At 45.1% G+C, this 27,240-nt stretch overlaps 2 protein-coding genes across 2 annotated transcripts in view; one reads left to right on the top strand and one right to left on the bottom strand.

The window, feature by feature from the left end:
• The first annotated feature begins 12,005 nt into the window (after positions 1-12,005).
• On the top strand, positions 12,006-23,523 carry LOC308170563 (tumor susceptibility gene 101 protein). Its single transcript, XM_080545364.1, has 10 exons — positions 12,006-12,235; positions 12,484-12,571; positions 12,710-12,775; positions 14,187-14,350; positions 14,603-14,729; positions 15,321-15,378; positions 15,906-16,000; positions 19,100-19,302; positions 19,936-20,175; positions 20,664-23,523. The coding sequence occupies exons 1-10, from the start codon at positions 12,194-12,196 to the stop codon at positions 20,751-20,753; spliced, it is 1,173 nt and encodes a 390-aa protein (XP_080401490.1). The 5' UTR covers positions 12,006-12,193; the 3' UTR covers positions 20,754-23,523.
• Positions 23,524-25,890: 2,367 nt separating this feature from the next.
• ldha (lactate dehydrogenase A4) overlaps positions 25,891-27,240 on the bottom strand; it is a gene marked incomplete at both ends in the record, with an annotated part of 7,333 nt that continues 5,983 nt past the window's right edge. The window contains 2 exons of the mRNA XM_080545279.1: positions 25,891-26,055; positions 26,375-26,498. Coding sequence (XP_080401405.1) covers positions 25,891-26,055; positions 26,375-26,498 — 289 coding nt within the window. The remainder of the gene's footprint in view (positions 26,056-26,374; positions 26,499-27,240) is intronic.

Here is a 27,240-nt window from a genome sequence, read left to right as displayed (position 1 = left end):
GCTATCATGCAAGGTACCGGCCCGCTCTTTGGGAGCAATTTGGGGTTCAGTGTCTTGCCCAAGGACACCTTGACACATGGCCAGACAGGAATCGAACCGCTGACCTTGCGATCATTAGACGCTTGCTCTACCTCCTGAACCACAGCTGCCCCTTTTTATTGACGTGCACTCCTGTCTCTGGGAGACACGCTCAACTCAAAACCATAACTCACACTGTAGACCTGAACTGAGCTGAGCCTGAGGAACTGTACAGAGGGGTAGTGGAGGGTGAAGAGGTCTTTAGGAGGGACAGTCAAGATGTAGCCTGAAGAGATGAATCTTCAATCCACGGCGGGAAGATAGTTAGTGAAGGGTTTGTTCACTAAGCTTATTCTGTTATTGCCAGGCTGTAGTTCGAGAGGGAGGGGAGGGAGCCCGTGCTCTGTTCAATGTCCAAAGGAAGATCATAAAAAAAGGTTTGTTGCATGTGGATGGCCCACTATCCTTTCAACATCCATATGCTCATGCAAACATAATGCCATGGTCTATGCCCCCAATAAAGTGTAAATAGTCTACAGATATTAAACAGTCCCTGACGTAGCATTACGAACATGTTGCATTACATCCTTCTTCTAGCATTACGACTGCCAGTGGCCCCTGGCCCGAGCGTTCCTGCTATGACTGGTGGATGGATGATTTCACTTACTTCCTCAAATGAATTTGTTGTGAGTCGCTTTGCATAAAGGCGTCTGCTAAATGTCAAAACGTAAATGTAAACATGTGAAATGCACTGCTCGTGCAGTGTACTACGTCCCGAGAGATTAGATCTAGGGTGAGATGAATGTAGGCCATCGTGATTACCGCTCGCTAATGGTTTACTACTGATGTTGTTCATCTGTAACATGACGTGTGTGAGGGGGGCTGTTAAGCAGCAGCCTGGTTCATCGCCGGGGGAACTGGCAGTGGTCTCGTCATCACTTTCACATACACAGGAAGAGAGGCACAGATGTGGTTTATAGTATCCGTGGTTTATACTGTATGTGGTTTATACTATCTGTTATACAGTTTATACTGTCTTTTATACAGTGAAAGGAGGCTGGTTGAACCCCTACTCCACTGCTATTGAAGTGTATTTTGATCCATACTATAATCTTATATACATTATTATCTGACATGCAGTACAATACATCAATACATTTAACTTGATTAAGTTTAAAGGACAATATCAATGTGTGTGTCATTTTAAACAATGAAATTGTTGTTGTTTTTTTTATTTTTTATTATTGGTTTGGTGTTGTTGTGTTATCTTTGGGTAGAGAAGATCAAATGTGAGATCTTCTGTAAAATTAACAATAAATAGTTTTAAAGGATGCTCACTGTCCATCTAAATACAGTAGACTGAGAGAAAAACTATGTTGTAGCTTGAGTGTGTGTGTAGGATACACATAGGATACACACTGCTTTTTAGGCTCACTTTAATTTGCATACTGTCGAGGCTGTTTCCAGTCATCGGCCAGGCCTACATGGGTCATAAAATATAACTGGAGATCCATAAACCTTGTGTGATAAAGCACAATGACTAAGATGAGGCAGCATTCGTAGTTTGTGGAAACTAAGCAGTAGGAGGTTTTTGTAAGGAGTTTTGATGCCAGTTTGGATGTAATCATGGCCTATGAATGTGTGAAGCCACTGAAGAAGTTGTTACCGAAGGTAAGAGACCGTTATTTGTGACTTTTATATCGAATTTACCTCACATTTGGATATTGATGGTAAACACATTTCTCTAGAGGTAAAATCTTACCAATACTGTTTGTTTGTTTAACTTTTATAATCTTTCAGAAAGACGTTGCACTGAAAATAGTGCATGTATTATGGAAATACAAACAATGGTTTCATTCATTTTATTCAAATCTCAATTAATGTAATTGTTCAAATTGACACTCATTATATTAGCAATTCATTTCACAATTATACAGACAGTAATATATGTGGCTATTTTTCAAACCCATTATAACTAACAACAATGTCAGTACTGTAAGATCATTAGTCAGTTGGTTCCTTTGCTTTTTGCAGTAATTTGTGTGTGTGTGTGTGTGTGTGTGTGTGTGTGTGTGTGTGTGTGTGTGTGTGTGTGTGTGTGTGTGTGTGTGTGCGCGTGCGTGCGTGCGTGCGTGTGTGTGTGTGTAAGTGCATCTGCATGCATGTTTTCATTTGCCTGACAGTTAGTTTTTTTTTTGTGTAGGCATATCAACACAGGAAACATGCTGCATGTGAAATATTTGTTGCCATTTCTCAGTATAAGAACCTTCAACCCATGATGGATAAACATGGTGAGTACTGCATCCCTGTGCAGGGGAGGCTGGTGGAGGTAGAAGTTGGAGGACAGGCTGAAATAGAATGAGGAATAGTATCAAACATGTGATGATGATGATGATGATGATGATGATGTTGATACCATTCCTCATTCCAGTCCATACATTAAGATGAGTCCTGGCCTCCGATTTCTACCTCCACCAGCCTCCCGTGCTACAGTAGACCAACATCATAGTGGGTAGACATTTAGTGGGGTCCTTGGGTCCTTTCCAAGTATCCCACTTTGCTTCTACCCATCACAGAGTTGCTGAAGCTGATTCACGTACTTATGTACAAATGTTATAAACGGATGCTCTCTGGTCAGCTCTTCCTGGCTGTGGTGAAACTGTTTTGACCTGAGTTTCTACTTTTGAGTTTATTTCATTCTTGATCATGTAACAGCCCAGGCTCAAGGGGACTGTACACAAAATAAGGGGAGACCACACATGCTTTAAATCATAACAAAAGTATTTATTTAATAAACTAACTGAAAGTATTTCAAAGTAACAATAGATATGTCAATCAGTATCATCAGTAGTGAATGCAGTGTATGGATGAGTGGAAGGTGTAGTGTAAATGTTGTAGGGTGTGTTAAAGTAAAAGTAAAGCTAAAGAGAGCCTAAACTCAAACCAACCAAACCTGGTGGAAGGAGGAGAAGAGGGAGAATCAGAGTGAGCAGCCAGCTTAAGTAGGCCACTCACCAGGTGCCTCAGATCACCTAATCCAGCCTCTGCCCAGCCAGGACCTGCAGCAACCAATCCATATGGTATGAGCCCACAGCACCTAGTGAGAGGGCTGTCACAATCACAATCAGATTAGAGATTGAAATTGTACAGAATATGCAGTTTTACAACCCACAACTGCGCAATTTCTCTAACATCATTGATATGTTCACTAGAGGAGGCTGTGGCGCAGGAGGTAGAGCCAGCGACTAATGATCGTTAAGTCGGCAGATTGGCGGTCGAGCCCCGGCCGGCCACATGTTGAGGTGTCCTTGGGCAAGACACTGAAGCCCAAATTGCTCCCAATGAGAGGGCCGGCACCTTGCATGGTAGTTTGCTGCCATTGGTGTGTGAATGTGGGTGTGAATGGTTGAATGAGAGGCCATTGTAAAGCGCTTTGGAATAAGGCACTAAATACACTATATAAGTGCAGTCCATTGATGTTGACTTTCCATCTTCTCCAGTTTTCAATGACGGCTCAGCGAGGGACTTAATGAGCCTGACTGGGACCATTCCTGTGATCTACAGCGGTAACAACCAATCGTGTCTCGTCATCCTCCATGACATGGCAAAGGAGAGAGCCAATCATACTGCAGCCTACATACTGTAGCATTCACATTTAAATGGCCGATTTTTCAACATCATTGGTTTCGATTCCACTTCAAGCCCAGTCAGTCCATTGGACGCTGTGTCTGGAATTGTCCAAGATACCCAATGGGATTACCCATTTTTAATGCACAAGGATAAGGCAGGGGAGGCTGGTGGAGGCCCGTCCTCCGATTTCTGCCTCCACCAGCCTCCCCATTGGGACATATTTGAACACTCCTTGGGAAGCTATTCTCCATAATGAAAGCCTTCTATTTACATTTTCAATTTTGCATTTCTGCTAAATTGAGTGTCCCCCAATATGTCCCAGAGGAGAGGCTGGTGGAGGTAGAAATCGGAGGATGACGGGCTATTTGTAACACGGAATGATATTGATACCATTCCTCTTTTCGTTCCATGCATGACAATGAGCCCGGCCTCCGATTTCTACCTCCACCAGCCACTCCTGGTACAAATAGGTCCTAATATGTTACTGTTTCCCCTAATTCCACACAGGTAGACAATACAACATCCCAGTCTGCCTATGGCTGGTGGAGAGCTACCCGCAGTCTGCACCTATCTGCTACGTGAAGCCCACCAGAGAAATGATGGTGGTGACAAGCAAACACATCAACAGCAATGGTCAAATCCTCATCCCTTACCTACAGGAGTGGAGACATGTGAGTGGATGAAACAGGTTTATTTATTTTTTATATATATATATATATATATATATATATATATATATATATATATATATGTTTTTAGGGCATTTCTGCTTTATTGGGATAGAGAGAATAGAGATTGACAGGAGGGATGGTTGAGAGAGAGGTGAGATGACATGCAGGATATGTCGATGGCCGGAATCGAACCAGGGATCTTGCGATTATGTGAGTGCGCTATGCCACTTAAGTGCCCCAAACGAAACGTTATTGAGTGTTGTGAAGAAATGTCACAGCTTTTTTCATTCTGTTTGCATTTCATCTATCTACCTACTGTATCTATCTATCTATCTACCTATCTATCTATACATTAAACACATGTACTAAAGCATGGTTCTAGTCACAATGTGCATTTACGTTACATTTATATTTTTGGCATTTAGCAGACGCCTTTATCCAAAGCTACTTACAACGAGTACATTTGACTAAGTAAGTGAATCATCTATCCATCAGTCATAGCAAGAAAAAGTCATCTACAGTATGCTCAAGCCAGGGGCCATTGGCAGTCCCAATGCTAGAAGAAGGAGCAGAAACAGAAACTCAGCAACTAATTCTACCAGCTCACAGCTCAAACCACAGAGGCAGGTTTTGTCCCTCACAGACAACGATGGTTCATACTTCTGTGCTCTCATTCTTGTGACTTGGCAGTTCACACTGATTTATTACAGTCATATGAAGGAGACAACACTATAGCCAGTTAGATATTGATGGGTTTGGCCCCTGGTTTTGGCATAGATTACTATTTCTTATGTTCTTCTTCTTCGGCGTATGGGTAGTTGTTTTTCCTCTCCACTCCACCAGGCTCGGGGCCGAGGGGCTACCCTTTTACCACCCCGAGACCTGGTTGAGGGGCTCACCCGGGCTATATTTCTGGACACCCCTCCAGAAGCCACGTCATCGTCTCGTCATCTAATACCGACAGACCATGCATCCCGTTGGGTGGGTGGTACACCGGGCAATCCAGGATAATATGGTCTGCGGTTTGGTCCTCTGCGCCACACTCGCACGACGCATTTGGGGCCAAGCCCCATCTGTGCATTGATGAGCGGAAACGCCCGACGCCGGTCCGGAGACGATTGAGCCTCACCCAGGATAGCCTTGGCAAGTCCATCCCGAGGGGCTCAGCGCCGGCGACTGGGATGTGGTCGCGGAGTTTGGAGGTGTTAGCCTCCCACTCCGCGCGCCACATATAATCCGCCCATCCTGCCGCACTGATGTTGAGATCTCTGCATTGCTGCCTGAGATCCTGTGCGGCAGGCACAAATGGGTGTCTCGACTTGAGACGCCGGGAGGGCTCCGCTGTTATAGTGAGCCTATCATGGAGCAGATGGTTATTAAGCTCCGCGGCCCGGCAGGCGAGACGTGCTGTGGCTCCCATGCGGCGGAGGCCTGCGGGCTGGATGCCTGCTAGGATGGGAAGGTTGTCCACGGGGGTAGGACGCAGGCATCCTGTCACAATGCGCAAGGCTTCGTTTATAGGCGAGTCGATGAGGCGGGTGTGGGCACTGCGACACCATACTGGGGCGCAGTATTCACTAGTTGAATAAACGAGGGCTAGGGCTGCCGTGCGCAAGGTCCTTGCGCCGGCGCCCCAGCCCGAGCCAACCAGTCGCCTCATCAACGCCACACGAGCTGTTAACTTCTTGCGCAGTGACTCGAGGTGTCGGCGAAACGTGAGCGTCCTGTCCAATGTCACGCCGAGATAGATTGGCTCAGCGGAACATGGCAGGAAAGTTCCATCTAGGTGTACTCTAAGCTCACGTTTAGCCTCCCTGTTGTTAAGGTGGAAGGCAGCCGACACCGTCTTTGCCTCGCTAAGCTTCAATCTCCATTTCCGGAAGTATGCCACTAGTGTCTGCATGTCCTGGCTCAGAATCCCCTCCACAGACTGCCAATTTCCAGCAGAGTACACCACTGCGAGGTCGTCTGCGTAGGCGTACTTCCGCGAGAGTGTGTTGGGCAGGTCATAGGTATAGATATTATAGAGGAGGGGGGCCAGGACCGATCCCTGAGGGACGCCGTTCTTAAGGCGTCGAAGCCTGCTTAGCTGTCCGCGACCGGTGGTGAGGGTAAAGCTGCGGTTACGGATGAGCTCCATGATCATTCTGACCATGTGCCTGTCCGGCAGCAGGCGGAGCAGCTTGCAGGAGAGGCCGCGATGCCATACGGTATCGTAGGCAGCCGTCAGGTCTATAAAGACGGCCCCGGCCTTCTTTTTTGCCGAAAAGCAATCCTCGATGTCTTGAGTCATAAGGGTGACTTGATCTACGGTCGACCTCCCGCGTCGGAACCCGGCCTGCTCACGTGGGAGCAGCGGGTCGACAATTGGTTCGATGCGGGCGTAGATGAGACGCTCGAGGATCTTGAAGGGGATGCATAACAGAGAGATGGGACGGTAACTCTTAGGGTCCCCTTCAGGCTTATTCGGTTTAGGGATCGCAACAACTAGGGCTCTTCGCCAGATTTTGGGGATCTTGAGTTGGCGCAAACAGGAAGTGAGGAACGCTCTCAGCCAGGACTTCAAGGCGGGTGCGGCATGGAGAATAAGCTCCGGGCAGATGGAATCAGGCCCCGGAGCTTTCCCTGGCTTTAGATGCTGGAGGGCAGCAGCGAACTCCTCCGGGGTGAATTCACCGGAGATGTAGTCACTGCTAGGTGTTGGGGCCCTCCAGAGGTCTGACACTTCTTTTGCCACAAGTCGAGACGACTCGCGACAACAACGACAACATTTCTTATGTTGATTGATGGACAGACTCACAGATTCACTTGCTTAGACAAATGTATTTGTTGTAAGTCGCTTTGGATAAAGGCGTCTGCCGAATGCCAAAAATGTAAATGTAATATAATGGTTTCAGGGGAGGCTGGTGGAGGTAGAAATCGGAGGACAGGCTCATTGTAATGCATGGAACAAAGTGAGGAATGGTATGTTTGATGTCATTCATCATACCATTCCGTGCCTTAGCTGAGCCTGTCCTCCTCCTCCGATTTCTACCTCCACCAGCCTCTAACTGGCTGTATATTCCTTTCCCAGACTCAGTGTGACCTGTTCAGCCTGATCCAGGTGATGACTGTAACGTTTGGGGAGGCGCCTCCTGTGTGTGTTCGTCCCAGTCCAGAACCTGATCAGGCCACCTGTCAGTATCACACACACACACACACACACACACACACACACACACACACGCACGAACGCACGTACACACACACACACACACACACACACACACACTATGCTATATTGCACAGTTTATTTCCAATAACACACACACACACACACACGCACACACACACACACAATAAACTGTGGAACATGATTTCCTTATTTGACGGCACTAAAATGGTGAACGATTTACACACAGCACAACTGAATGCACATGTTCACAATAACAAACATCACACACAGGTCTAAGCCAGCAGGTCATGACACACACACACACACACACACACACACACACACACACACACACACACACACACACACACCCACAGTGCTATATTGCTCATATATTCCATTTAACAACATTACAAGTCATAGAAATAGAATGAGTAGAACACCAGTAGAGGCTTCTAGAGGTAGAAATCGGAGGATAGGCTCATTGTATTGGATGGAATGGAGTGGAATTAAATTGCATTACAATGAGGCTGTCCTCTGACCGAATGGACCTGTGTGTTCTACTCCTTCTATTTCTATGTCAGTAGCCTTGTAACAGATAAGAGAGAGTCACCCTTCTGACCCAGGCCACACCCCGCAGAATCTGTGAGCAAAGTCCAACACACTTGGGCCGCAATAGGCAAGGCAAGGCAAGGCAAGGCAAGGCAAGTTTATTAGTACAGCACATTTCATACAACAGGGGCAATTCAAAGTGCTTTACATGCATTATTTAAAAATACAGCAAGAGGAGCATAAGAAAATAAAAATTACAATGAATAAAAGCAAATATAAGAAGTAAATAGATAAAACATTTAAAAAGACAATAGTTAATGGAAAAAAGACATTGATAGAAGTGTTTGTGTTTAATCATAACTGGTGCAAAACATGAAGGTTTTTAGCTTAGATTTAAATATTTTAAGGGTTTGGGCCTGTTTGATTTCTTCAGGGAGTTTGTTCCAGGAGCATGCAGCAGCGTGACTGAAAGCTGCTGCACCGTGTTTTGTTTTTACTCTTGGAATTATTAGCTGATTTGTCTCAGCTGACCTTAGGGACCTTGCGGGAATATAGGGTGGGAGGAGATCTGATATGTATTTTGGTCCAAGACCATTTTGTGATTTGTATGTAATTAGGAGGATTTTGAATTCAATTCTCTGAGAGACTGGTAGCCAGTGCAGAGATCTCAGGATTGGTGTAATGTGTTCAAATGTCTTTGTTTTTGTAAGGACCCTAGCAGCGGCGTTTTGGATGAGCTGCAATTTACGAACAGCTCCTTTAGATAGGCCTGTTAGTAGACCATTACAATAATCAAGTCTACTCGAAACAAATGCATGGATGAGTTTTTCAAGGTCTTGCTTGGACATGAAACCTCTCATTCTTGTTATGTTTTTCAGGTGATAGTAGGCTGATTTAGTTATCGAGTTTATGTGGCTGTTGAAGTTTAGATCGGAGTCTAGAATTACACCAAGATTTCTGACCTGTTTTTTAGTGTGAAGAGAGAGAGAATCAAGTTTTACACTGACTTTCGATCTTTTGTCAGGTGCACCGAATACAATTATCTCTGTTTTGTCCTTGTTTAGTTGGAGGAAGTTTTGTGTCATCCAGGCGTTTATTTGCTCAATGCATTTACAGAGATTGTCAATGGGACTATAGTCGTTTGGTGAGAGGGCTATGTTGATTTGAGTGTCATCCGCATAGTTGTGGTAGGCAATTTTGTTCTTTTTTATGATGTGTCCCAATGGAAGCATGTAGAGATTGAATAGAAGGGGGCCAAGGATTGACCCTTGGGGAACCCCACATGTCATTTTAATTTGGTCAGATACAAAGTTGCCAATGGAGACATAGTAGCTTCTGTCCTGTAGGTAGGATCTAAACCAGTTTAGGGCAGTGCTCGAAAGTCCTACCCAGGTTTTTAGTCTATCTATTAGAATGTCATGGTCTACAGTGTCAAAGGCAGCACTAAGATCTAGTAGTATCAAAACTGAGATTTTCCCGGAGTCTGTGTTTACGCGAATGTCATTAAGGACCTTAATAAGGGCCGTTTCAGTGCTATGTAGGGGGCGAAAGCCTGATTGAAAGTCATCAAAGAGATCATTTAGGGTCAAATAATTGCTAAGTTGTTCGGCAACCATTTCAATAATTTTTCCTGTACAGGGAAGGTTTGATATGGGTCTGTAGTTGTTTAGTACAAATGGGTCTAGGCCGTTCTTTTTTAGTAGAGGCTTAATAACTGCAGTTTTCAGGGCTTCAGGGAAGATTCCTGATGAAAGGGAGGTGTTAATTATTTGTATTAGTTCGCCTGCCATGCAGCTAAATATGTTTTTTTTAAAGCTTGTTGGCAGGACAAGGACACAGGTGGATGGTTTAAGACGTGACATGATTTTATCTAGGGTCTTGTAATCAATGGTGTTAAATTGTGACATGGTTGTTATGTCCGCCCTATTTGGGGTTGTTAATGGGTACATGTTTTTCATGCCTGACACAGAAGACCTAATGCTTTGTCTAATGGTTTCTATTTTATTGTTAAAAAAGGATGCAAGCTCATTGCATTTACTAGTTGAGTGAAATTCCTGAGCAATGGGTGTTGGGGGATTTGTTAGTCTGTCAACAGTTCTGAAAAGGATGCGGGCATTATTGATGTTATTGCTTATGATCTTAGAGAAAAATGATTGCCTGGCACTTCTTATTTCTAAGTTATAGTTTTGAAGATTCTCTTTATAGATATCATAGTGGACTTGAAGGTTTGTTTTTCTCCATCTGCGCTCTGCTTTACGACATTCTCTTTTTGGGGTCTTTACGGATGGGGCAGTTCTCCAGGGAGCTTTTTGCTTACCAGAGATGCATTTGGATCTAATGGGTGCAATATCATCAATGGTTTTTGTGATTTCTAAGTTGAAATCGTGTAGAAGGTCATTTACTGAGGTTGGAATAGAAGTTTGGGGGGGGGCTAGGGAAAAGGCCTGTGTAGAAAACAAGTGTTCAAAAAACACTGTCCTTATCTTGCGTCATCTTGAGGCTAGTGGATGTGTATGCCAGGGGAGGCAGATTGAGGTAGAAATCATGAGGATGGGCTCAATGTAATGCATTAAATGCAGGACACGTGTTTGATACCATTTCTCATTCCATTCCATGCATTACAGTAAGCCGGACCTCCGATTTCTACCTGCTCTACCTCTTCCACCAGCCTCCCCTGGTGTATTCAATACCACAAGACCACCCTGATCACTGTACTTATCCTCCTTTTCCAGGTTCGCAACCATCCCAGAAGCACACAGAGGGTCGTTCAGCGACAAAGGAACATTCCTATGTGACTGTGAACATAGAAGATGGTCTACCTTTCCCCAAAGAAAATGAAACCAGCTGTTAGCCGCTGCTTTTAGTGTTGTGAGGAAATATGTTTAGTTTGTCTTTTGCCTGTGTGGATCATAAAATCTCCCACATTCTTCAAATCAACTGTCTTGGCGTTTCTGCTACGATGGCAATCACTGTGTTATGAAAACAGTGCTATTAACTGATTTGGAAAGATGAACTAATATTAGTTGTAGCTTTGTTGGTTACAACACAGCCCTTCTAATGATATTTGTAAATAGATTATCTGGTAACACCTAAAATAAAATGTTAACTAATTGTGACAAGTCATACGATAAGTATGTGGTCTGATCAATCTGTGTACAAAAAAATTATACCGTGTTTTTTTATGTAAGAGTCATGTAAAATGTATTTTAATAAATATCCTATTGTATATATTGGTGTTTTTTAATTAATTTTTTACATTTTTTTTTTTTTTTTACACAACCAAACAGGACCAGACAGCACAGATATTGTTAAATTACAAAACAAGAATAAATACATTAGTTAACATACATGGGTTGCATTAATATAACTATGAGTTACTTCATATACATTTTGTATAATTGGTGTATTTTTGTATGAACCACTAATATTAAAGGGGCAAGTTGTAATTCAAACAACAACAAACCACCTTTTTGTTAAACAACTGAAGGATGAGGCTGGGGAAATGTCACAGCTCTCAACTCCATAGACAGAGCTCAGGTCTGACCATCCATGAGAGTCAAATCTCATATTTGGGGTTCTGATGGGGACAGACGTTATATTCTTCAACGATCAATGGCTGTACATCATTAATTTAAAAGTCCAACATTTGATGTACCAATTACAGATTGCCCCTTTAAGATGTCCCCCCCCCCCCCCCCCCCCCCCCCCCCATGTGCTGTTTGTTGCCAGTAAACCGATTAGGTGTGGTGGACACATAGTGTCATCGTGGAACCCTCGTCATCCTTGGTCGTGCGTGTCCCACCGGAATGTTTGACAGGGGGCACCGGCAGCAAAATACAGGAAGTGGTCTATTGTTGATCATCATCGCATCTAAGCTGCAGTTTTCCATCTGTCAACCTGCCACATTTCTGCTATTCGTGCCGTGAGACATCTGTTACAAAGCAGATCGCTAAAGTAAAGTCAACGTTGGAAGACATTTTTACACGCCATTCCTCGCGTCGAACCGAGGACTTTGATTCGAGTGGACCTGGCCCTGGCCTGGGTTGGGCTTGCTAGCATTAGCCGAGGGCTAGCTCTGAACAGCTAACCTTTCTTTGTTTTCTTTTTCTTAAATACATTTCTATTCATATTTATTTGGATAGAAAGACACTACACTCAACCAGCAGCCATGGCGGTTGTCAATGAAAGTTCCCTGAAGAAAATGCTGAAGGTGAGCAAAACAAGCCAGTTAAGTTCAAGTTAGCAAAGCAAAGCTCTCAGAAGCTAACACACACACACACACACACACACACACACACACACACACACACACACAAGCATCCTCCACGTCTGAGGCATCCTCTATGGGCACTGTTTACTTGGCCAGCCAGCTTTGCTAACGTGAGTCTGTCCAGGTGTTTTACATTGAAACGTGTGATATTATCAGTCTTCACACGTCTTCTCTTCTTCATCGTCCAGCAATACAAATACAGGGACCTGACTGTGAGGGAGATCACCAACGTCATCACCCAGTACAAGGATCTGAAGCCTGTTATGGATGCTTATGGTAAGTCCCAGTCGACAGGATCTCATTTATGTAAGTATCCATATGTATATGATCATATTTTTGGTTTAGTTAGCATTTGTTTCCCTCGTCACGGTCTAGTCTGCTTGCCTGAGTTTATGCAAAACTTCTGTCCTTCAGTGTTCAATGATGGATCCACGAGAGACCTGATGAGTTTGACAGGAACCGTGCCAGTCAGTTACAGAGGTAAGAATGGAGGCGATAGCGTCCTTCTCTTCAGCCTCCTACACACTGTGCGATTTTGGGCCTGTCGCAGACGAAATATCACCAGCCGTGGCAATATCTGTGGTTGTGGGTCCAAAATGGTGGTCCTCCGTCGTACTGTGTGTATGGTTCAAAGATGTCTTGCGACCAAAGATAGCCTGCGACAAATGTCTGACAGTGTCAGGAATGTTCGATGAGCGTCTCGCAATGTGAATGCTGCAACGACCTACGTCAACTAACCAACGAATAGAAATGCATGGTGGCCATCCACTACTCCATCCATCTGGACCATCCAGGGTTGCACGGCACTCATCAGTAAACAAGACTGATTGGAAATGAGTCTTCATGTATTTCTGAGCCCACTGCAACCGTTTATGCTTGTGAGCATTGGTTAGGGGTGGCCGAATAGTAGGTTTACGCACAACTGCAAACCTCTGGAGGATCCTACACCTTGAGGTTCGCGGGACTCCAGAGGAACCAGCGGCTTCAAATACCTGTTTGCTGCTTTGTAATGGCATTTTAGCGGCTGCTCTCCTAATCCGATGAATTTGTCTTGCAGAAACCTTCCTCTTTATGCCTTTATCTGCACGAACCCGTCTGTGATCTGATTCAGCCACAAATCTCTTCACAGTACGATGATCATGCTTTAGTTTTCGTGAAATATCTAATGTTTTCATACCTTGTCCAAGGTATTGCACTATTTGACTCTTTTCGGCAGCAGAGAGATCCTTTTTCTTTCCCATATTGCTTAAAACCTGCGGCCTGCTTAATAATGTGGAACGTCCTCCTTAAGTAGTTTTCCTTTGATTGGGCTCACCTGGCAAACTAATTATCACAGGTGTCTGAGATTGATTTCAATGATCCAAAGAGCCCTGAGACACAATACCATCCATGAGTTTAATTGAAAAACAAAAAATTAAATGTTTATGACACTTAAATGCAATTTGCATAATAATTTGGAACGAGGTTTATATATATATACTTTTTTTTCAATCAAAAGTACCGATTAAAGTACCGGTACCGTTTTTAAAGTATCGGTTTGGCACCGGTATCGAATAAAACCCAAACCCATTTCTGCGACACGCGTTTCTGTTCACTGTTTTTGTTCCCTCATCGCTGTATTCAATGCCAAAACCAGAATGAATGACCCCACAACGCAGATTTGTAGCAATTCTTGTAGCAGTTCTCAACTCGCCATGAACAAACATTTGAACAAGAAGCAACTGCGTTCCAGACCATTACAGAATAAACACACAGACCTTTCTAATACAAAGCATCTCAATATCACCATTCTGTAACTGACAAATCTTGTTACTATTAAAACACACTGTAAAGCATTTACATTGGTCTGTTTCACAAATGTTTCACCTTCTCGTCTTTCTTTCCCTGCTAGGAAACGTCTACAACATCCCTGTGTGTCTGTGGCTCCTGGACACATACCCCTACAACCCCCCCATCTGCTTTGTGAAGCCCACCAGTGCCATGATGATCAAGACTGGCAAACACATCGATGCCAATGGCAAGATCTACCTGCCTTACCTACATGAATGGAAACATGTAAGCACTGTACTCATTATGAGGTGATACACGTATAAATAACAAGCTTAGTGGCCTTGCGGTTAGAGTGTCCGCCCTGAGATTGGCAGGTTGTGAGTTCCATCCCCGGGCGTGTCATACCAAAGACTATAAAAAATGGTACCCGATGCCTCCCTGCTTGGCACTCAGCATCTGCTAAATGATTCACGTGTGTGTGTGTGTGTGTGTGTGTGTGTGTGTGTGTGTGTGTGTGTGTGTGTCTGTGTGTTCCAGCCCCAGTCGGACCTGTACGGTCTGATCCAGGTGATGATCGTGGTGTTTGGGGAGGAGCCCCCCGTGTTTTCGCGGCCCACCTCACAGGCTCCTTACCAGGCCTTCCAAGCTGCCGGACCCCCCAACCGTGAGTCCCCCCGTCAACACCCCTGTTTGTGTGTGTGTGTTTGTGTGTGTGTGTGTGTGTGATGTAACTGTGCTGTCAACACATTTGCTATATTTTGTTGCAAACTGTTTATCTCCATTATTTTGTATGTCTTATTCTCACTTGATATGTTTGTTTCACTGATTTATCCACTTTTATATTCATTTAGCCTATTTATAGTCACTGTAATACCTGTAGTGTAATACCTTGCGCCGTCTACATTATCATGTCTTTTGCACTATGCCTCTTGTATTTGAACATATCTGGTTAGATGCCAAACTACATTTCGTTGTCTCAGTACTCAATAAAGTTGTCTAATCTAATCATTTTTTTAAATGTCGTTTTAGAGAGAGGTGAGAGGTCGGAGGTCAAAGTGAAACCAGTTCTCAATATTGCTTTAAAATCATAAAATGCAATAAAATATCTTGAGACTTGAGTGCATCTTGAAACTTGTGCAGTACCCTCCTCTTCCAGTAGATGGCAATCACACACAGTGCGTCGTCAGTGAGGCTGTCATAGCCTACAGGTGTTGCTATGTGACCTAACCCCCCCTCTCCCCCTGTCTTCCCTCAGCCTCCTACATGCCAGGTATGCCTGCGGTCTCCCCCTACGGGCCTAACCCCACCCCTGGGTAAGATGTCCGCCAGACCACTGCCCCCTCTTCAACTAGATAGATAGATAGATAGATAGATAGATAGACAACTAGATAGATAGACTACCCCTGGCCCGAGCATAGATTACTTTTCCCTGCTATGACTGAAGGATGGATGTCCTGCTATGACTGAAAGATAGAGACTTACTTAGTCAATAATGTATTTGTTGTAAGTCACTTTGGATTAAGGTGCCTGCTAAATGTAAAAAATGTAAATGTAACAACCACGCCTCTTCTCACAGTCTTTGTCCACAAACCAGTTCTGACATGTAATGTTTTGAGGTTTACGTAAGTAGCACACAGGGACCATGACATAATTTTCCTTATCAACCAATGAACAGTCAGCATACTGTACTTCTCGTGCTTGGCTGACAGTGACCCTGTGTAATTTCAGTTCAATGTTGGTTTTGTGGGGCAGGAAATTGTAATTGATAGCAATGCTGTGTTTGAGTGGAGGGGTTGCTCTTGGTTGGTTATATGGTCTTTGTTGTTGTCTCTCTCTCTAGTGGCTATCCGGGTTACCAGTACCCTGGTGGGACCTCCTACCCTGCCACACCCGGCCCTACACACTACACTTCCCAGACTCCTGTTTCCACCGTGGGTAGGTATCACACCGCACTGCTTTCTGGGAATTAAAGTTCTGTCGCAAGGTTTGTCTTATCAGAACTTTTGATGGGTCAGAATACACATGCTCTTACGTAAAGCGTTAGGTTTCATAATGTAATTTTGGACAGACACTTTTATAAGTACCGTATGCAGATTTATTTGTTCAAAAATAAATCATACCCTGGCAATCACCCCTTCCCTGTTTTGTGGAAATCTAAAAGATGCGGGTCTTAAATCTTCAGCACTGTAACCGTTCAGGAAGCAATCATCTGTTCTTCAACATCTTCTTCTAGATTCAGTGATAGCCAGTTACAGGGCAGGAGAGGGTGGTGACTCTGTCCCTGGCCTGGTCAGAGAGCTAGAATGGTCCAGGCAGAATACAATACAATCGTTATTGGTACATATTTCAACAGGAATTAGTACACAACTCCACGCACACACACACACACACACACACACACACACTCACACTGTATCGATGACAGACCAGTAGAGTGTGTTGTGGCTAAAGCAGAATTTTAATCAAATAATAAAACAAAATATTTATGAATATTATTATTATTATTTATATCAGCCCACCATTGATATGGTCCCAAAATAGAATTACCGTGTGCATACAAACCTCAGAGATATCCTAGCTGTGAGGTCTGCTTTACTCCCTGAAATAGTCCTATAGTCCTCATGACTATTTCAGGGAGTCAGTGTAAGCTTTCTGTGAGGGTATCTATGAGGTTCTGTTGAGCACAATAAAGACAGTATGTCTGATACATAGACAGCGTTGTTCTCACAGCAGCCTCTCCACTGTAATGGTCGATAGGTTGCTGTTGTGTTGTGGTGACACACAAACTCAGCCAAAGTTAAGCTGCCGCTTGTTCTGTGGCCTTTCATTGACCCTGACCTTTCACCTTTGACCTTCTGGCTTACGTCTGTACTCACGCTCACCCCGACCTTCCTGGAGCGCCTGAAAGGTCGCCGCGGTAACCAGAGCGGGGGGCATTAAAGGCCAAAGGGTGTGGTGGACCCCGAAGGGAAAGGCCTGTCCTCTCACACACACACACACCCTCGTCCCCCCCAGTCCCCAGCCCAAACCAGGGCTATATTTAGCCTCTGGGTGGACCTCGCAAGCTTACCATCCCGCAAACCTAACCTAACCTAAACTTAGTCTAAGAAGACTAAACCTGTAACAATTAAAAATGTTGCTGTACAATTAATTGTCTCAGAAATAATTGAGATTCACAATATAATTGTTTCACTGTTATCTGACCCAGATAATGTAATAACACAGCATCCTATGCAGTAAACCATGCCTCTTTATTATCATAAAACGTATTTTTGAACATGTATCATGTTCATCATGCTATCGTGCTCATCAATTAAAAAGGGACTGTGTGTCATCTAATTACCGTATGTGTAGTTATGTGTTTTTAGCATGTTCATGTTCTATCAGCATGTTGTGATGTGCAACATAAGGACAATCCAGGCTTATTTTGTTAAGTCTTGCAAGAGATCTCGTGAGATTTATCAACATAAGTCTGGATTGTCCTTTAGCGACATTGATGGAATACCCCCCAGCTATCTAGATAACGCGATGTTCTTTATTGTTAGCCAGCTAGCTAGTTAGCATGTTGGAGCGCAGTCAAGATTGCCATTAGACATTTTAATTGCCATTAGACAATTATTTCATAATTGTTACAGGCCTAGAGAAGATCTAGACCTCAGTGTCTATGAGGCAGCTACAGTCTTCTGCTATATTTAGGGCCGGAGTAGAGAGGCATAGTGGGGAGGGGGAGATAGAGGAGAGGGGGATGGAGGGCAGGGGGGGGGGGGTGCGGAGAAAGGATAAGGTTGCCTGGAGAGTTGTCAGTGTTCAGGGCTGAGATTAACGGTGACATTCACATTGCTGACTACTCTGATACCCTACAGACACACTACATAGTATATGTATATATATGTTACGGTACATATGGGAAAACTAGGGTTAGGGTTAGGTGCTAGGGTGACTTTGTACATGCTGGCATGTCTAACCCTAACCCTACCCCTAACCCTAACCTTAACCCTAGCATCCTAGCACGTAACCCTAACCATAGTTTTCCCACATGTACAGTATTCCCACATGTACCGTAACATATATATACCATAGGTACAGATCTAGATCTATATATATATGTATGTATGCGCCATTTGCAACTTGCAGTACAGTGAATGCATACGTTCAGTGTATATACGGTCCCAGTGGGATTTGAACCTACAACCTTAGCTAACACCATTCTCACACACCCACACACACACACACATACATACACACATACACACATACACACACTGTGTGTGTCTATTGTGTGTGAGTCTACTCTATTGTGACAGTCAGTAGACTCTCACGCAGTAGACTCGTGCAATGCAAAACCTACCAACACATTCCACCATTATGACTCTGTCACCGACAAACCCGTTACTATGAAACACGTTGGAGGGTTGAGTCCCATTGTGCGGTAATGGAACCCACGCCATCCTGACCTCTAGCTGCCTTGTCTCAGTTGAACAATGATCCGTATGAACAATCATGATTCATTCTCTGGTATGAACAATGATCCGTAACTTCTCTCTCCCTCTTTCCCTGTCTCCTATCCCCCTCCCTTCTCTCCCCCTCCCTTCTCTCCCCCTCCCTTCTCTCTCCCTCTGTCTTCTTTCTCTCTTTCCTGCTCTCTTACCTCCCCTCCCTCGGTCTTCTCTCTCTCCCTCCCTCCTCTCCCTCTCCCTCCCTCCTCTCCCTCTGTCTTCTCTCTCTCTCGTCCACTCCCTTGGTCTTCCCTCCCTCTCTCTCTCTCTCTCTCTCTCTCTCTCTCTCCCTCCTCTCCTCTCCTCGCTCTCCCTCTCTCTTCTCCCTCTGTCTTCCCCTCCTCCTTTCCTTTCCCTTTCAATGTGTTTTAATGCCATGTTTCAGAAGGTTTGTTGACATGTACTGAAAGTGTATGAAGTAATGAAATACTGATTTTTGTAATGTTTTAATGTAAGGACTCTTGGAAGATTGGCTAAACTCCTAATAAAAACTCAAAACTCCCTCTCTCTTCTCTCCCCTCTCCTCCCCCTCTCCCAGGCCCCAGCAGGGACGGCACCATCGGGGAGGACACCATCCGGGCGTCCCTGATCTCGGCGGTGAGCGACAAGCTGCGCTGGAGGATGAAGGAGGAGATGGACCGGGCCCAGGCCGAGCTGGACGCCCTGAAGCGGACCGAGGAGGACCTGAAGAAGGGCCACCAGAAGCTGGAGGAGATGGTGTCACGCCTGGACCAGGAAGTGGTGAGGCCCGCGTGCTCTTTGACCGCTTTCTTTTACCCTCTCTTGTCTCTTGTTCTGTCGCTTCTTTCGCTTTCTATTCCTCTCTCTCTCTCTCTCTCTCTCTCTCTCTCTCTCTCTCTCTCTCATTCTGTAGATTTTCTTGCTTTCTATTCTCTATATCTCTCAGTCGCTTATTCTGTCTCTCGTAAGGGGACACGCCTGAATATCTGATGTGGTTTTGTCTCTGACGCGTACACACACACACACACACACACACACACCCTATACACAAATGTACATTTGGTTAGAGTTAATGGGATGCAGGTCAAGTGTGTCCCTTAGTCGCTCCCCTCTCCCTCCCTCTGTCTCTTTATCTCTCTCTCTTCAGCTCTCTTTTTTTTCTCTCTCTCTCATGCTATCCATCATCATCTCTCTCTCTCTTTCTCATTATCTCTGCTGGCTCCTCTCTGTCTCGTGCCTCATGGTCACCAGTGGTGATTAGTCTGCTTATTTATTTATTTATTTATGTGTGTGCTTGTGCCTGTCTGTCTGTGTGCCTATGTGTGCCTATGTGTGTGTGTGTGCCTATCTGTGTGTGTGTGCCTGTGCGCGCCTGTGTGTGTGTGTGTGTGTGTGTGTGTGTGTGTGTGTCAGACGGAGGTGGACAGGAACATGGAGCTGCTGAAGCGTAAGGACGAGGAGCTGAGTGAAGCGCTGGAGAAGATGGAGAACCAGTCGGAGAACAACGACATTGACGACGTCATCGTGCCCACGGCGCCGCTCTACAAGCAGATCCTCAACCTGTACGCCGAGGAGAACGCCATCGAGGACACCATCTTCTACCTGGGGGAGGCCCTGCGCAGGGGGGTCATAGACCTGGAGGTGTTCCTCAAGGTGAGACACACGGACGGACGGATAAGGACGGACAGACAACAGATGGACAGACAGACACACAAATACACAGACACACAGACAGACAGACACACAAACGGACAGACAGACACACGGACGGACGGATAAGGAGGGACGGACAGACAGACAAACAGAGAGACATGGACAGACAGACACACAGACAGACAGACAGACACACAGACAGACACACAGACAGACACACAGACAGACACACAGACACACAATCAGATACACACGGACGGACAGACACAGACATGAACCCACACATCACTCTCACACACACACACACACACGCACTTCTTGAACATTCTCAGCAAACAGCAACACTCACTCACTCTCACATGCATGAACTCACTCACATTTCTCTCTGATGCGCGCCTACATACATACACACACACACACACAAACTGTCTCTCTTCATTGCCCTTCCTGGGAGTGTGTGTGACTGACCCCCCCCCGTCCTGTTGCAGCATGTGCGTCTTCTGTCCAGGAAACAGTTCCAGCTGCGAGCCCTCATGCAGAAAGCCCGCAAGACCGCTGGCCTCAGCGACCTCTACTGACCTACACTGACCCCCCCTGGACACACACATCAGTGGTACACACGCACACACACACACACACACGCACGCACGTACACACACTCTCTCTCTCTCTTTCTCTCTTCTGTCCATCTCTCCGTCTCCCCCTCTCCCCTGGACACACACATCAGTGATATACACACACACTCTCTCTCTCTCTCTCTCTCTCTCTCCCTCCCTGTCCATCTCTCCATCTTCCCCTCTCCCATCTGTACAGCTTCCCCCCCTCTTTCTCTCCATCCATCTCTTTAAGAGAGTGCTGTCTCTCCCACATGAATCCCCCCCTGTCTCTCTCCCACCCTCTCTTGCTCTCTCTCTCTCTCCCCCCCTCTCTCTATCTATCTGTCTCTCTCTCTCTCTCTCTCTCTCTCTCTCTCTCTCTCTCTCTGGGGTCCCCCCCCTCCTGCGGTGCAACATTCAACCTTTCCTCCTCGGTTGATTGGTCAACATCAAGCCAATCAGCAGGCGGACCCTGCTCACCGCAACACACTGGATGGCAACACAAGGGAACCCCTCTGGAAAAAGACCTGGACGAAAAACGCGTCCAAATATGAATCCGATTTTGGGTTTTCTAGCTGTCATAAAGGAGAGCTCATAGTTTACACAACAGCAGACATTCACAGACTTGACAACTGGAACTCTGTGGATATGCAGCAGGCCTCAGATCAGCTTTTTGTTGAGATGGTTATGAAAGTTATGATAGTTATGAAAGTTATGATTCAGACAGCTTTGTAGGACTAATGTTACAGTTAGTTTGTTACAGAAAGCAAAACGATGTGCCCCAATTATATATATATATATATATATGAAGAAGATATCATCTTGGTTTGTTTCTATTTAAACAACTCTCCCCCATGCATCAGATGAAACCACTGATGTGGGAAATAGGCAGTCCTGGAGTGATCATGTCAGAAGAACTGTGTGAGATGGGGACGTGTAGGTAAAAATCGGAGGATGGGCCTTATTGTCATACTCGGAACTAAATGAAGAATGCTATCAAACACTCTTGAGCCTGTCCTCCGATTTCTACGTCCACCGGCCTCCCCTGGTGTGCTCGTATGCTCTGTCCTCTCTGACATTCAGCCTGAGTGTTTCTAGGGTGACCGGGTCCCCCCATAAAGGAGAAGGTTACCCTCTGGTATAAATACACTGCCCAACCTTTCAGAGAGATGATAGCGGTCTAACTTCAGGAGTATGGCTTCTCTATGATCTGGGGTTATGTTTGATAGACACGAAACTGCCTCTCCTTCACTGTCTCCTTCCACCTTTCAGGGAGATGATAGGGGTTCACCTTCAGGAGTATAGCTTCTCTGAGATCTGGGGTTAAGTTTGATAGGCACCAAACTGTCTCTCCTTCAACACTTCAGGGAGATGATAGGGGGTTTAACTTCAGGAGTATGGCTTTTCTGAGATCTGGGCTTATGTTTGGTAGACACGACTGTCTCTCCTTCACTGTTGTTTTTTAGAATGATGAGAAAGGACACGAGGAGTCCGATTCAGTATTCTTTTGTGTTTGGCCAAGTACATTTGCACATACAGGAAATTGAGCTTTATGCGGTTGGTGCCTCACCAAGTCAATTTCCTGTATGTGCAAATATACTTTCCTTGGCAAATATATAGCCACAGAAATTGACCTGGTGAGGTTGGTGAATGGAGGAAAGACCTCTGAGATTTGACCCATATCGACCTCTCTTTCTCTCTCTTTTCTCAGTATTTCTCTCATGGTCAGGGCCTGTTGTAAGTGTGTTGGCTGAGCAGTCTTATCAATCAAGTTTACTTGTACAGCTCTTTTTACATAGACAAATGTCACAAAGTGCTTCGCAACTAAACAATATAAACAATACATATAATACAAACAATATGATCTCACACTAATCATAGCCCCCCCCCCCCAGGAATAAGCCAGGGAAAAAACTCTCCAGAGTGGAGAATAATATGGTGTACAGTGACTCAATGACTTTTCAATCTGTCAATCATGTAGTTGCTCTCCAGTCACAGTCTCCAACTCCTGTACGATGTCGGTGTGTGTCCGTTCGGATGGTGAAAGGTTTGACTCTCAACCTGCTCCTATTCAAAGCCATGACAACAGGAGTTCCCAGACATGGGGGTCCCCTGTCTTTAAATTGGGGTCCCCTTAGAAAATCTAGCTAACGTCTAGCTCATTTGATAAAAAAGACACAGATGTTTTTATTTTGTGTGAAGTCAAACATTGTCTGTGTATGGCACCTGTCGCCTGTGTTATGTTTTGGGGTTCATATCCAACCAATTAGAGGATTTTTTAGGCAATTAGAATACACGTGGACATCATTGTTATGTGTTGGCATAGTAGCCAATCACATTGTTGGGGTCACAGGAAATGATTGATGTCAATTTGGGGTCACGAGACAAACTAGTTTGGGAACCCCCCTGCATTACATTGAAGATAATTGATTATTTAACCCTTCTGCTGCGGTTTTGTCTTTTCTGCAGTTTCTTATCTTTTCTGCTTTTCTGCTTTTCTTTTTCTTTTCTTTTATCATCCACTCCACACTCTCAGCTGTCTGAGAGTCTCATCTTTTACTTCTTCAGTTGATATTTAAAGGTTGTTGAGTTCGGACGGATCGGAAAACAATCAAAAACTAATCAAAAGTGTAACTTTTTTATCAAGTATACAGACAGGTCTCTCTTTAAATTAGCTTTTACTAAATGCACTTTGAATTGTATTATAGTACATTTACTGTTGGGTTGTCTTCAGTTTTATGTTTCAACAATATTAGACATCTGTTCTTTTTTTTTTTTATCTGTAGAATTTTATGTAAATCAGTTGAATAAAAGAGAAAGTCTGGTTTGACACAATTGACTCCTGTGGTGTGTTTCTTTCGTGACTGGGTGGAGTAGACACACACGCACACACGGAGCCCCTGACCCTAGCCTAGATTACTTTTTTCTTGCGATGACTGATCGATAGATGATTCACTTACTTAGACAAATTTGCTATAAGTAGCTTTGGATAAAAGTGTCTGCTAAATGCCCCAAAAATATAAACACACATATGGATGATATAGTCATACGTTACAGCTGACCCTTAGTGGTCCTGCTGCACCTGGTTTAAGTCAATGTACATAAGAGGTCATGAATATAATGATTGTAGTTTTTGAAAACAGACTTTTGTAAATGCAGATGGAGTCTGTATAGTATAGTGTTGCAGTGGTATCAGCATATCCGTTTGGACTCAAAGCTTTTAAAATCCCCCCCCCAAAAAATCTAAAACACAAATGATCTTATTTGTTGCTGTCCAGGACCAGATCTATCTGGCAGGTTTTGAGTCGTATAGGGGATAGCAGCCATCTTGATCTGATCCTGCATCGCAAAAAATGATCTGGATCATTCTGATTAAAGTTTCAAAGTTTTGAAATACGGGGACCTGTAAGACTTCAAACACATTTCTCATTCCGTTCCATGCATTACAATGAGCCCGTCCTCCGATCTCTACCTCCACCAGCCTAACCCTGGCCTCCTGTATAGTGACCTCCACCAGCCTCCCCCTGGCCTACTGTACAGTGACCTCCACCTGACCTCCAGTGAGATCCCCCTACTCTGCAGATGTGTAGGGTGGCTCCAGCCTATGCATGGAGAACAGCTGAGTCAGCCTACATTACTGACACCTAAACACAAAGCGGCCCATAGCTAGCATAGCGTAGCGAGACCCAGACACATACACACAGAGAGACAGAAAAGGGAGACAAAAGAGATGCTTCTATCGTCGTCCTGGTAGTTTTATTTGGTTGGTGGAGCACAAATCAGAACGTATACACACAGCTGCCCCAGACAAGGGCAGTACAGTACAGTACAGCAGTTCATTCATGAGTCAGACAGGAGTAGAGTTGTCAGTTACAACTGATTGTCGGTTGCTAGCTTACTGACCTTCGAACAGAAAACCGTACTGTGGACTTGTGTGTCATTTTGGAGACAGAGCGAATTAGATTAAATTATAATATAAAAACAACGGACAGAAGCGCCCACGGAAAAAACAACTATCAAGCGGGATCGTCGCCGCAAGGCGGGTTTTACAGGGGTAATACAAGCATAAACAGGGAGTGCCATCTGGTTTCCATTCGGTTCTCTGTCGGGGTTGGTGTGTTTGCTGAATTGTTGAACAGATCACGTTGTTGACATTTAAAACAGGAAAAGGTATAATGTGTGGCAGTGAGTCGCCTTTCTGTAAACCTGACCTTGTTGCTACCAATACCCAAGGAATTCATCTCTCACAGGGGGAAAAGCCCTGTGAGAATCTACAGTTACAGTTTTTAGCGCAGTACAAACATACCGGCTTCATTTTAATCATAATGTAGTTATTGATTCTTGGCTGGCATTAGAGTAGGTCGCTACGGTACTTTGGTATCCCAGGAAGTTGGTCTAGCGTTGATTTCCTGCTGTGTTGTCATGGCTACGAGTAGAAGCCTTCTGCATAGAGAACGGAATGGCTCTGTCTGACCAAACTCAAATCAAAAACACACCAAACAAGTTAGAGAAGACTCGGAGATGGAGAAACCAAGACCTGATTACCGAATACTTTCCCGCCCCCAAAAAAACCATTCTACATACACGGAGTGTGAGGAAGATGGGGAAGCGACAACAACCGTACAAATAAACAAATAAACAAGCAAACAAACAACACTTAATCACCTGTTACACCCTATGCCTTACGATGTGGTTCAGGCAGGATGACAGACCACACGAGCGGAGGCCAAGTTAAGGTCTGCAGGTTTGGCGTCTTCTCAGAATTCAAACTCCGGGGGGGGGGGGGGGGGGGGGGGGGGGCTTACGGTAGCAGAGGTAAACGATGCCTCTGGATCTTCAACCAATCACGTACTACTGCCGTAAAACGTTTCGCTTTTAGCCAAAGGCCATTGGATGAGCTAGATGACTTTGTTTTACCTCCAACATCACTAGTGTGCATAGGGTTGGTAGATGAAGCCACTATAGAGGTTTTTTCTTCTGCGCGTGGAATCTGGGGGTGGGTGGGGTTGATAGACAGAGCCATTGTAGTGGGTTTTTTCTACTGTGTGTGGACTCAGGAGGTGGGGTGTCTGACGTGGGGGGGGGGGGGCTGATGGAGGAGAGGGGGAGGGGGGGCTCCTCACAGGGCGAGCTCCTTCTGCACGTCCCAGAGGGTCTCGGCGCTCTTCACCAGCTGCTTCTCCTCCTCGGGCTTCAGGGTCATGTGGATGACGTCTGTCAGCCCGCTGTTGCCTAGGACACAGGGGACGCTCAGGAACACCTCATCCTTCACACCGTGCATGCCCTGGAGGGAGGGAGGGAGGGAGGGAGGAAGGAGAGAGGGAGGGGGGGAAGGGAGGGAGAGAGAGTGTTATATCCCTAGATATCTTCACTCATTCTCGCCTTAAGATTATTCGATAGCTGATGATGATGATGTTTGGTGAGTGTGTGTGTGTGTGTGTGTTTGTGTGTACACGTGTGTGCGTGTTACATGCTACAGTGTAAGTATGCAATACATGTCAGCAAGGATGGAGTGTTTCAAGTTTCATGTGTGTGTGTGTGTGTGTGTGTGTGTGTGTGTGTGTGTGTGTGTGTGTGTGTGTGTGTGTGTGCTGCAGCCTCACCTGGACCAGGGTGGACACGGGGTGCACCTTGTGCATGTTCTTGATGATGGTCTCCACCAGGTCGGCCACGGACATGCCGATGGCCCAGGAGGTGTAGCCCTTCAGCCTGATCACCTCATAGGCACTGGACACACACAGTCAGACAGACAGACAGATACACACACAGTCAGACAGACAGACAGATACACACACACACACAGACAGTCAGACAGACAGATACACACAGTCAGACACCCACGCACGCACACACACACGCACACACACACACACACACACACACACACAATCAGACAGACAGATACACACAGTCAGACAGACAGATACACACACACACACACATACAGTCAGACAGACAGAGAGACAGATACACACATACACACAGTCAGACAAACAGACAGATATGCACACACACACACACATTGTTACACATATTGCTACACCCACAATGTTGTGGTCTGCAGGGCAGCTCACAGAGTCAACACATTACTCAAACTCATAAACGAAGGCGTAGAATATCTAAAGTAGAGCACTGGGTTGTTTTCTCTCGCCAACTCTACGGCCCGAACCGTTTAACGGCCATTTTAGATTATCTAAACGGACTGTGTCAAAGCAAGTGGCTTGTAAACTGGCTGTATTCGGTTGTTAAGTCGTGACGTGTATCCGGGTCCAACGTTGGCTGAGGCGCTCTCTTCGAAATGCCGCAGTAATAATAATAATTCATTATATTTGTATTGCTAAACGTCACGCGTGACGTCAGACTTAACAACCGAATAGAGGTTGTAACTGAGGCGACCACCGTTCAAAAATCAAGGGTTACGTGTGATATGATCTAGAAGCCAATCACCCTTCACTCTTGTCTCACTGAC

Source organism: Nansenia antarctica (genome assembly GCF_963989245.1).
Source record: "Nansenia antarctica genome assembly, chromosome: 14".
Classification (NCBI taxonomy): domain Eukaryota; kingdom Metazoa; phylum Chordata; class Actinopteri; order Argentiniformes; family Microstomatidae; genus Nansenia; species Nansenia antarctica.
The sequence above is the reverse complement of the archived record's forward strand: the minus strand, read 5'-3'. Positions and strand labels throughout refer to the sequence as shown.